The sequence below is a fragment of the Mus musculus genome, chromosome 9, assembly GCF_000001635.26.
Source record: "Mus musculus strain C57BL/6J chromosome 9, GRCm38.p6 C57BL/6J".
Classification (NCBI taxonomy): domain Eukaryota; kingdom Metazoa; phylum Chordata; class Mammalia; order Rodentia; family Muridae; genus Mus; species Mus musculus.
The window spans coordinates 41982157-41994451 of NC_000075.6; the positions used below are offsets into that span (position 1 = coordinate 41982157).

At 48.7% G+C, this 12295-nt stretch overlaps 1 protein-coding gene across 2 annotated transcripts in view; it reads right to left on the reverse strand.

The window, feature by feature from the left end:
• Nucleotides 1-12295, reverse strand: part of Sorl1 (sortilin-related receptor, LDLR class A repeats-containing) — a 159589-nt gene that overhangs the window by 17448 nt on the left and 129846 nt on the right. For both annotated transcript variants that reach the window (NM_011436.4, NM_001357261.1), the window contains 9 exons: nucleotides 10148-10279; nucleotides 9463-9589; nucleotides 9156-9325; nucleotides 7198-7310; nucleotides 6549-6653; nucleotides 5310-5382; nucleotides 3402-3484; nucleotides 2280-2379; nucleotides 750-934 (listed from right to left, as the gene is read on the reverse strand). In NM_011436.4, coding sequence (NP_035566.2) covers nucleotides 750-934; nucleotides 2280-2379; nucleotides 3402-3484; nucleotides 5310-5382; nucleotides 6549-6653; nucleotides 7198-7310; nucleotides 9156-9325; nucleotides 9463-9589; nucleotides 10148-10279 — 1088 coding nt within the window. The remainder of the gene's footprint in view (nucleotides 1-749; nucleotides 935-2279; nucleotides 2380-3401; nucleotides 3485-5309; nucleotides 5383-6548; nucleotides 6654-7197; nucleotides 7311-9155; nucleotides 9326-9462; nucleotides 9590-10147; nucleotides 10280-12295) is intronic.

Sequence of the window (12295 nt, forward strand, 5' to 3'; positions counted from 1 at the left end):
AGTCCCTCACAGATGGTAAAGAAGACAACCGCGAGCGCTGCCAGAATGCTCAGTGATGAGACGGGAGGGAGCAGGATATGGCTGCCCACAGCAGGCCTCATTTCATTCCTCCCCTATGAAAGGTGGCTGTGTGTGACCAGTGAATGCACAAGCCAGGCTATGGCAGCACATAGGGCACATAAAGAGAGGCCCTAGCCCTGTGGGCTGCTCCACTGTTTTGAAGGCTACACCTTGTTCCTTCTGGAGGGCTGCTCAGTGGGACACGTGGGCCAGCACCACGCTGAGCCTCTTAATAGAGAATAGTGACTGCCTGTGGGTAGACTCTCCTCATGCTGCAGGCAGGGGTGGTGTGCAGAGCGGGGATGGGGATCTTTGTCACCGTCTTCTGCTCAGCATCACATGGTGGGCCGTATAAAAGAGCAGAGGCTAGTAAACTAAAAGATGTGACCAAGCCCACCGCTCAGGATGGGCTCCTTAGGGCATAAATGCAGCACTCCATCACATGTGGCCTAGCCAGTGACAAATATCCGAGAGCATCTGAGGACAGCAGAGTGAGGCCAGGGATATGGGGGGAAGAGCTGGGATGTCAGGTCCCTCCAGGGGGCAATCCCGTGCTGGCCTGGCCAGTGACTTGTGCCAGGTAAGGAAAAGAAGCAAGAGCAGCAGGGAAGAGGGCCCCATGGCTGTCTGGGGGCTTAGGCTCGGGGAGGATTCAGACTACCTGGGGATGGTCATTCTTGTCCACTTACCACATTCTTGGGGCCAGTCCAGATGCACTCCACTGCAGTCTGATTGATGGCCTTGGCTTTGAGACTAGGAGCTGGTGGACTGCTGCCTCTGGTCAAGATGTGCTCAAAGGCCAGTGGGCTATCTCCCAAGTCTGTCTTGGCCCAGGCAGAAATCTCATAGGATGTATGAGCTGTCAGGTTGCTAACTGTGAAAAGAAGGAAGGGGGATGCCATGGCTGGAGGGCTGACATGGGGTGACAGTCAAGGATTTGGTTGGGTTTACACACACCCCATTTTTCAATAGTTTGCAAATTCATTTACTATTTATTAGTATTTAGCAATGTATGTCCTAAAGACTGGGTAATGTTTAAAGCTGACTGTGGGCATACAATTGGTATAATACTCCTGCAGTTATTTGGCCTTGCGGAGCAGGAGACTTGAGACTCACACCCATCAACCCAACTATCCCAGGAAACCAGAGAAGGTCTCAATATCTGTGAACAAGGACATCCATGGTCTGCTACAGTAAAGCCCTGGCAGGGGAGTGGGGAGTCCTTTTCTTCAGTTTAGCCACTGAGCAATTGCCCTTGCCCCAGTAAATGATCAACCAAGCCATGTTCATGAGTGCAGTCCCAGTTAAAGTCAGAGCTGCAACCCAAGCACTCAACTGGTTAAGACAGGAGAACTGTCAATATGAGGTCAGTCTGAGCTACAAAGTGAGTGCCAGGCCAACCTGAGCTAATATGGTATATGAAAAACCAAGGGCTGTGAGCAAATTCGGTGGTCGAGGATTTGCCTAGCATGCACAAGGTCCTGGGTTTAATCCCCAGGACAGACAAAATGTAATAATAATAAATAACGATGATGATGACAGTGATGTTGGCAGCACTTGTGATCTCTTTCATATAAGGAGGAGGGGATAAACCTGTGAGTGACAGTCCTTGCAAACGGTCTGGAAGAAGAGGACAGGAGAAAGCTCCCAAGCCACTCACAGCACCCACAAGCAGCCTTTGGTATTGAAGGTTTTCTCTTAGAAATACATTAGAATCTCCCAGTGAGATCATCTCCAGGCTAAGGAATCTTAATAGAGCTTGCACTTTGCACAGGGTAAGTTTGTTCTTCTGTGTAGTTGACAAGTCTTTACTGAAGGACAATCACTCAGTAGGGCTTGTGCTACCTCTGACTAGCTGAGGGGCTGTCAAACTAGACAGGAAGCAGGCAATGGACTCCGGATGGATTCTTACAGTGTATAATCACCCAGCAAGGGTCAGTCTGGCTCCTTAGAGCTGCTTCCTCTTTTGTTCCAGTTTCCACTGAGGACCATTAGGTTTAGAAGACAGGTTCAAGGAGCCAGCAAGTAAAGACTCTCTACCTGGCTGAGGAGGATGCAGATGGTGTCCTCAATGGGCAAGGACTGTCTATATGACATCATCTCTAGAGAAAACCCCCTCGCATACCCGGCCCCACCCTGCCAAGCTCCACTCCCAGGAAAGCACTGGTCTAGCTTGCGCCTTCCTGCTGGCACACACCGTAGCTCGGGGTGTTTGTTACCTCTGTGTGACAGTGCACTCCCTCCGCGGAAGCTCAGGGTTTTCTTTTCTTGTTTGTGGGCATCAAATGACCAGAAAAGGTTCACCACGTAGCCATTGACCTGCCAAGAACCAGAAAGTGTGAGACATGATCTCCTAACGCAGTCAGAGGACACAGACTACACCCGGCACAGCTGGCCTCTTCAGATGCCTGGCCTCTTTCAGTGGACAGGTGTTTCTTCTGATTTTTAATAAGCTGCAGTTATTTATAGTAAGTGGGCGTTAATGGGCTATCTCAGTTCAGGTTGTGCTCTTAGGCAAGGTCAAGAGGTCAACATAAGGACCCACAAAATCAGGAAAGACTACCTTCCCCAAATTCTCCATTAGAGACGATTCTGAACTAAAAATCATTACATGTGGGAAAACAAGAAAAGACAAGTCTTGATGACCAAACACTAGTGACAAAGGTCCATTCAAAGGCATCTTTCTGTTCTATTAGTCCTCTTTGAAAACCAAGAACAGACAGGATTGTAAATGTACTTAAGTGAGTGGCACAGGGACTCTGAAGACCATCCTGTCACAACATCATAGGGAGGGATGGAGAGAGGAACAGCAGATGGGAAATGATATTATTGAAGTGGGTTTCAGTTCGCAAGATCACAGGGACAGGAAACCATGGTGGAGCGGGTTATGCAGACGGGTGCTGCAAGGGACCAGTGGTGGCAGAGGAGGGGAGACTGCATGGTTATGAGAGACACAAAGCATATGGGTTTCCAAGGCATCTCATTGTCCCCACAAGCTTGCCCTACCACAATGGGAACTCCAGCATTAGAGCGAGGACCCGGAAATCCAATAAAGCTGAAAATTACAGGGTACACATATTCTCTTAACACCAAGTCTCTCTATGCACTGGAGCCGTGAACCATTTAATTATATGGTTAAAGAAGAAAGGCACCAGGCTGAGGCAGAATAATTACATGTGGAGACTCGAGTTGTTTTTCGAGGGGGGAAAGAAAACAACCGTGGTCTGGTATTTCAGCACCGCCAGATTAGGTCCTTCATGTTCCCTAATCTCCCTGAACTAAGACATATGTGTTCCTGCACAAAGGAACGACCCACCCAGAGTCTGGGAACTCTGAATTACCTTGATGTCACCATCCATGGTCAGGGTAAAGCTCAGAGAATTTTCATCGTAGCTGTCAATGTGGATATTTGGTGCTTGGATCACTGAAAAGAGAGAAGAGTCAGAGAGAAACCACACCGTGGAAGGCGGGACTTCACAGCTTTCATCTCAACAGACAAAGTGACCTTTCAGGAGGGGAATAAAGGGCACCCCAGCTGCCTTTAACCATCCATCTCTTTTACCACCACGTCCCTGACTGAGGCAGGCTCCACTGTTGCTTGGTGAACGCACAACAAACTTGACTCAGTCAGCTGGCCTGGCAATTAGGGTGAGCAGATAAATGTCACTGTACCAATGTCCAGCTTCAGCCTGGCTCTTAAAGAGGCAGGATCCCTGTGAGTGATACCTCTATGTGGAACAACAATGTTCCAGCCCCCTTGGGTCCTTTCTGAAGGACAGCGTGTGGTGCTATGGAAAAGTTGGCTTGGACTATAATCATGGTGACCATGGTCACAACTCTCCAGAAGCACACCACACATGGCAGCCTGCTCCCTGGTGCCCATGGTAACCTGTGGCACCCATTGGGAATGAGCCTGGCTGACATCAATGCTCTTTGTCCTTCATCTTTCTTCCAAAGTCATAAGACCCCAGGTCACAGGTATTTCATGGCGATGCTCTTTGGTGCAGTGCAGATCTACCCTCTCTACACACAGCCTAGCAGAGCACACGAGGAGCTGAGACTTGGCCAAACCACGGGGAGAGAATAAAGGAAGCCACAGCTCGGGATGATTTTCAGATGCAGATTTGATTGTGTTTACTGAATTCAGGAATAGGGTGGTCTTCCAAACTCCCTTCTTTTAGATTTGGATAGTCTGTAGACCTTGGCCCAGATTTCCACAGAGACAATAGGCTCTCAAACACAGTGGATTGGGCATGGCCTCTTTATAACCTGCCAGCATTCTGCCTACAGATTAGCCAGCATCATTAATTCTGGCTGCTTCCTACCCTGATCATCACAGTCCCATGGGATTTAGAGTAACCAAAGGGAGTCTCAGAACTTCTCAGACTCGGGAGAAAGCAGAATCACCCAAAAGCATCCCATGCCACAGAGATCATTTGGTTTTAATATCCGCCAGGCCATGGGGTAGAAGTCCTCGGCGCCACAGCTATGCTGAGAAAACCACTCGGGAGGATGGGCTCCCCTCCCGGGCTCAGAGGGGGCTGGGGCCCTTCACCCAGATGCTTCAACCCCCTCACCCTCCAACTGAGTGTCTGCTTCCCACGAGGTACCAAGGATGGAGTGACGCGAAGGGCAAAAGTCTCAGCCCCAGGAGGTCCACATACAGGATGGGGAGCAGCCCAGCAGGCCCAGGGGAGCTCAGCCCTGGGGAGGTGTGCAGCAGGAAGGGTCAGAACACAGGCTTTGGAGTCAGGCATGTACAGCTCTAGCCCCAGCGTTGCCATTTAAGTATGTCCCAGGGCCAGTGACACACAACAGTTAGATTAAACTCATGGGTGCCGAGCAGTGAGGGTCAGCCCCGAGGCTATGTGTCACCCCTAGCCCTGACATAGCTTGTCAGTGTAACCTAAGGAGGGGGAACAAGCATCAGTGAGGTGCCTTAACAACTCACAAATGAGTGTGCAAACTGTGTCCAGCCTTAGTGAAAAGGGACTCCTATGTTAGAAGTTGCACAAGCTCACACAAGGGACCTGGCATAATGACTTCTGTCAATCAGTGCGTGGAAAAATACACCCAATGGCTGCCCAAGAAGACTTCACATTTTTGTGGCCCCGAAGGATGTCTGTGCTGGGGAAGAGGAGGCTCTGAGGAGCTTTCTAACCTATGTGGCTCCTTTCCACCTCAGTGCAGGTCCCTTACCAAGGCTTCCTTCTCTCTTGTATGAACCTGCAGGCGCTGGAATCACTTACCTTTTCCTTTTATGGTGGTGATGGACTTAGAATCGCTCCAGTTTCCTATCCCACGACTAGTCACCGCAGCCACCTTTTCAAATCAGAGTGAGTTAATAGGAAATAAAAGTAACACACCATACAGCGAGAATTCTGAACAAGCTAAATGGCTAAGACTTTAGCAGTGAGGGGCAGAAAATAAAAATATAGACAGTGTGACCTGGGATATACAGAGGCCCTAGCAAATGAAATAAGAGGGCCACAAGACAAAAAGAATTATAGTAGTCCTAAGGATATAAAATTTCTATTTTATATGTAATATATCCTATTGATATCCAGATTCTTCTAAAGGGCAGGTATGTGTGTGTGTGTATGTGTGTGTGTGAGTATGTGAGTGTGTGTATGTGTGAGTGTGAGTATGTGAGTGTGAATATGTGAGTGTGTGTGTATGTGTGAGTATGTGAGTGTGAGTATGTGAGTGTGTGTGTGTATAAGTGTGAGTACGTGTGTGTATGTGTGAGTGTGAGTATGTGAGTGTGTGTATGTGTGAGTGTGAGTATGTGAGTGTGTGTATGTATGAGTGTGAGTATGTGAGTGTGTGTATGTGTGAGTGTGAGTATGTGAGTGTGTGTATGTGTGAGTGTGTGTATGTGAGTGTGTATGTGAGTGTGTATATGTGTGTGAGTGTGTGTGTGTATGTATGAGTATATGTGAGTGTGTGTATGTGTATGAGTGTGTATGTCTGTATGTGTGTGTGTGTATGTGTGAGTGTGTTTGTGTGTATGTGCATGTGTGAGTGAGATCTTTAAGGCATATGTACACCCATATGAAAGGAGTCCTAGAGAGACTCAGTACGAGGAATCTCCGGGAGAGGGCGTGGAGGGTGTCTTAATGGCTTGAGTAAATACCCTTTACATAAAACCTATCTCCTTCCTGCTAAATATACTTATACTGGGTGTCATAGGAACCTCACAAAATTGGTTTATAACTGCCACTCAGCACCGTATTGCCCATAGCTAATGATAAGGAAAAACAGGGTGTATACAAAAGTACAGACCCCAGAGGCAACAGTGTCTGGTTAGAAGCAGGGAGGGCTACATTACCACAAGCTCCTCGTTCTCTCAGAGGGAAGCTGGACGAACTAGGTATTGTGAAGAACACCAAGACTCATCTCTTGACCGTAAGCAGAGACCTGACAAAGGGAGCCACCTCCCTGTGCTTTGGGACTGGCCAGTGGCTGGAGGGAACGTGGACACTCACTCTGACAGTGTAGAGGGCATTGAGCAGTAAGTTCTTTATTTCTGTAGAGTTGCTAGCAGCTCTCTGGGAGGCCCACATCTTGGACCCACTCCTGCTGTATTCCACCTACAGGGAGAAGTATCAGCATAGGGAAGAGGTAATCAGAGATCCGGCCTGCTAATGCCTTGTAAAGGCTCACACGGGGAAGGGGAAGGTAGGGCGCTGCTAGTGTTAATTGGCAACTTGAGAGGATCTAGACTCCCCTGGGAGAGGACACTGTGAACATCCCTGCAGGTGTTTATCTTGATTAGAATAAGTGGGGTGTAGCTAGCGCATCCTTTTCTTGGACTGGATGCCGGACTGTACATATGGAGAAAGTGAACTGAGCACAGGCACCCACTGCTGCTTCCCAACTACAGATGCAGAGGGCCCAGCTATTTCAGCTCTTAGGTCCCTGAACTCCCTGCCACTGTGGACTATATTCTTGAACAGTGAGTAAACCTTTGCCACTTAAGTTGCTTTGTCAGGATATGTCATCACAGCGATAGGAAAAGGAGGCAAGAACGATGGGCAGCAACCTGGCAGATGGGGTCATTCTCCACAGCGTCAAATCACACCCTAGTGACCTGAGGCTCTCTGACACCCACACCAATGTCCAGACAGTACTTACAATGTACTCACGGATGAGGCCATGGGTGTGGACGGGAGGAGCCCAGTGCCCGAGAATCACACCTTCCTCTTCACTGTTCAGGGAGAGCTGGAGATTCCGAGGGGCATCTGGCACTAGAAGACAGCCAAGCCAGAAGCCATGTTCAAATTACTTGCTCATGTGGAGAGAGAGAGAGAGAGAGAGAGAGAGAGAGAGAGAGAGAGAGAGAGAGAGAGAGAGAGAGAGGGAGAGGGAGAGGGAGGGAGAGAGAGAGACTCTACCAGCAAGCAGTTAGGACTGATACATGAATTTAGGAAAAATTAAATGGCTTAGGAATCAACAGGTAAGTTATGAAAAGAATAGTTTAACATCAATAATCATGAAGAGATGCAAATCCAGATGATGAGATACCTTTTAACCCAATAATCGTGGCTAGCAATGATCAGGAAGGACAAGAAGCCAACAGAACCTTACACAGTGGCAGAGATAGAGGAACCTACTACTGGTGAGATTATCACTCACTACATCTTGGTTTCTCAAACTCTAGTATTAGTATTGTGCTATGACTCAGCATCCCCACTACTGGGTTCATACATCCAAAGAAAGCTGTATACCTATATTCCGTATTTCTGCAGTAACTCACAGTAGCCAAGATGCAAAATCAACACAGACACCCCACAGTAGACAAAGAGAAAATGTGGTACGTATATACAGTGTAATAATATGTGATCATAAAGAAGGACACCCTGCCATTTGGGTCATCATGGATAAACCTGGAGGACATTATGTCAAGTGAAATAAGCCAAGTCCCAGAAGGTGAATCTCTGCTGCTCTTTCTCACTTATGTGGAGAGGCTGCAGAGCGATCTCACAGCAGTACAGAGACTAGTGATCCCCAAGCCTGCGAGAGTGGAACGACGAGAGGGTTGGAGAGAAAATGGGTGTGGGTGGACAGATGGAAGACGGCCTGGTGTGAAACAGCACAGCTGGACAACTCTTATTCAATTAATACTCAAGTATTAGAAGAGATAGCAGAGAGGAGTTTGCACAAAGCGCTGTCTACTCTGAAGGAAGGAGCAGGTGGGAAACCTTCTTAGAACCTGTTAAGTTTTTAAAAACTTGGCAACAAAATGCTGACATGCCTCATATTTAAGGGACAAGGCCATCGTAACTATCGGGTACCAGGAAGTACCCAGAAAAGGAAAATGGAAGCAGAAACTAGGCAAGACATACCAAAGGTGGGGGGTGGGGGGTGGGAAGGAAGCATCTGAAACTCACGTCTAAAGGGTAAGAACATTCTGGGCCCTGTAGCACTTCCACCCAAGCAAGGAGTGGGTGTGCATCCTCACACATGCGGTGTGCGGATACGCACATGCTCGGTCGATAGCATCCTCAGGAAAAGGGCTGCTACATGCTCTAATGATCATATCCTGGGGGCTGGGGAAATGGGTCACTGGGTAAAGTGCTCCCTGCACAAGCCTGAGGGACCCGCGTTCAGATCCCTGGGACCCATGGAGAGGTTGGACAGGGTGGCGAGTGTCCATAGCCAGCTGGCCCAGCCCAAACAGTGCATTCCACACTTGGTGAGCAATCCAATCTCAAAAACTATGAGGGAGAGAGCAGGACAGAGAGACCCAGAGCTGGCCTCTGGACCCCCGCACAAGCACATTCGGTATATATGTACACGTGTGAGCATGCACACCCATGCCTCCACACACACCCAAAACACCATGAACTTAATGCATTGTAAGTGGGTATGACTGTGCACAGCTCTCCTCCTAGCTACCTGGGATGGAAAGACAGGAAGAGTGCAAATTCCAGGCCAGGTGCAAATTAGTGAGACCCTGTCTCAAAATAAAATTTATAAAGGACTCAGGGTGTAGCTCGGTGGTAGAGTGCCTTCGGAAATGTGCAGGGCCCTGGGCTCAACTTCCAGGATCACACATTCATACCTAAGAACAGATCAGCTGTAGTACTTACACCCTTCTGGAGTCCTGAGGGTCACAAAGTCATTGGTGTTGTGCACCTTGTTGAGGCAGTGCACCTGGACCTTAACCTGGTACGTGGTGTCTGGCTTCAGGACCTTGAGCACAGTGCTTGTTTTATTGCTGTGGGTTTCCAGGGTCTTCCATATGCTCTCTCCAACCACCCTGACCAAAACAAGTAGGACGCTGTCACAGAGGGGCCATGTGGGGTGACAAGAGAGGCATGAGCCCACTGAAGAGTTCTCCAGGCACATCACAGGAGAACCCACGGGGCGTCCGTGTCCGAGGCTAAAGGGACCCACCTGTAGTAGACATTGTATACACAAGAAGCAGATGGCATTTTCTTTGGCCGCATCCAGGTCAAAGTCACATCTCCGGAGAAATCAGCTGTCCACTGGAGATTCTGCACTTTGTATACAGTTAACTCATCTACAGAGACACAGGGGGGGGGGTCCAAGAAAGGCTTACGTTACAAATCCTTGAGGTTCAAAGATCTCCTCTGAGGTAGAACCACTACAGACTAAATTGTTAAGAGGACACAATCATTACCTGAAAAGATACCCCAGAAAATGTGACAGTATCTATCTCTCCATAGTCCCTTTCCAGGGCTGTCCTAAATTTCCCACGGTATTTCCTTAGGCATTTTACCTCCCCTGTGCCTGATCAGTTTTAAGCTCTGTTCTCAATAGAAGACACTGCAGGGTGAGGGATGCCATGCATTCTACATAACAGGTCTGAGTTAACCCCACCTGCAGCACGGGGCTCTGAGGGAGCAATGGCGGCGTGTATGTCTGCAGGGGTACAGATCGTGGGAAACACACACCAAGGCTTTGCTGCCAGGGAAGAGCTGGCTGTGAGTTCCATCAGAGTCGAACCACACCCCACACCCACCCACCCTGGTTTAGTACAGTTTCAAGTGCAGCCAGAGTTCCAAGGGTCCCAGCTAGAAGCCCCCACGGGACGTGTAGAGCAGGGTCCATGACTTACCGCTGCAGGCCTTCTCATCGCTCTCATCAGAGCAATCCAGGAAGCCATCACAGCGCTCCGAGAGCACGATGCATGCCTCGCCGTCCTCACACTTGAACTCCCTGCTCGTACAGGTCAAGGTGCTGTGAGTGGCTGAAATACAGAGAGTCTCCTTAAACCCGGGGGGAAAGGATATGCTGGCTGGGCCCAGGGTCACCACATTTACGGAAAGTAGGCTGGCTCCTTGGAACAACTGATCTCCAAGATTCTCTGGGAGGAGAAGCAGAAAGGTACTGGCCATGTAGTAGCAGTGTAATGAATTGACTAGCATTTCCCTTCAGGAAGATTGAGAGTTTCAGAGTCAAATAGACCAGATGAGGGTTTTGCTTATGCTTGGTTTTGAGACAGAGTCTCAAGTATTTCAGCCTTGCTTCCAATTCTATGTCCCGAAGAATGTCTTTGAATTTCTGATCCTCCTATCTCCATCTCCTGGGTGCTGGGATCAAGCCTGGGGCTTTTTGCATATGAGGCGTCCTGGCTAGTTCTGTGTCAACTGGAAGGATCGTGATAGAGAATGTCCAACCTATATCATCTGTTAGGCAGCTGTGCCCCAGCTAATTCCATGGGCCCTGCAAAGCAGAGAGACCTTGCCTGCTGCTGCCAGAAAGAGATGACCAAGGGCAGAAGGACAGACAGATGCAAAGCTGCTGCTGGATCAGAAGGCAGAGGATCCATGAGCTCCTAAGGGACATCCGCCCAGACGCTGGAGAAAGTAAGGACCCAGCTTCCCCAGGGCTCTCTAAAGAGATTAGCTAGGAGAACAATCTAAAAACAGAACATTTACAACTTTGTTTCCTCGCAGTTATCTGAGGACAGTCTTAAAAACTAGATTCCCAGGACTTGTTCCAAATGTACTGCAATGGGGTGTGCACAGTTTTCAGTCTCCATGTGACATCGAAGGGCAAGCGTCTCCACCTTAGAATGAGCCCTGTAATCCTGTCTTCTACCTAGAACAGTGGTTCTCAACCTTCCTATTGCTTCCGTCCTTTAATACGGCTCCTGAGGTTGTGGTGACCCCAACTATAAGATTATCTCCTTGCTACATCATAGCTGCTGCTATTAATCATAAGGTAGATATCTGATATGCAACCCTAAAGGGGTCACGACCCACAGGTTGAGAAACACCGACCTCTACAGCTTCCCTCTGATTCACACTGTACATAGTGTGAGACCCGGGAAGAAAGTGGATGGTGTTCGTAGGAGCACTCAAGATGCTCAAAGGGAAGACATGGAGAATTCCTGGAGATATTTCCAGATTGTAAAGCATACAGGATGGGCCAGTGAGGAAGGGCGAGGCTAAGGACTCTGTTCAATGACTGGCTTTTCACAGGGAAGGTTCTAGACATCTTTACAAGAGTGTCTAGGATAGAGGAGCAAAATTGTTTGGTACTTAGAAAACATGAACGGCTGGTTCCAGTCTCTCTCTCTCTCTCTCTCTCTCTCTCTCTCTCTCTCTCTCTCTCTCTCTCTCTCTCTCTCTCTCTCTCTCTCTCTCTCTCTCTCGACAGGTTCCGGTTTCCCTGTAGGTACCAAGCTCTCTCACACAAAACAGTCAACTTAAATAGTGAAGGCAAAGAAGCATAGCCTCTGCGCCTCTTGGCACATCCTTTAAGTTATTTCTAGGTGATTTACAGTCCCCAGCAGGGGATAATGTGTGTAAATAGGTGTGGCACTGTTCTGTGTTGGAAATAATACAAGCGAAGAGTCCCTGCATGAGCAGTTCAAGGTCAGTTTGGAAAGCTTCCGGCCCACTGGAATGCACAGGTACAGAATCCATAGCCACACAAGGGAACAGGAAGGGCCAAAACCCTTTATGATGAGATTGTGTGTGTGTGTGTGTGTGTGTGTGTGTGTGTGTGTGTGTGTGTGTGTGTAGTGTATGTGTGTGGTGTGTATATATGTTCGCATATGTGTGGGCCTACGTGTTTGTGTCTGTGTGTGTGCATGGGTGTGGGGCTGCTAGGTTGGCCTTGGGTATCTTCCCCGATCATTCTTCACTTTATTCATTACAGTGAGATCTCTCGGTTGAACCCAGAGCTCACTGCTTGGTGGAGACTAGCTAGACAGGGAGCCTCCAGACCCCAGTCGCTACCTTCTAACTGCTGAAAT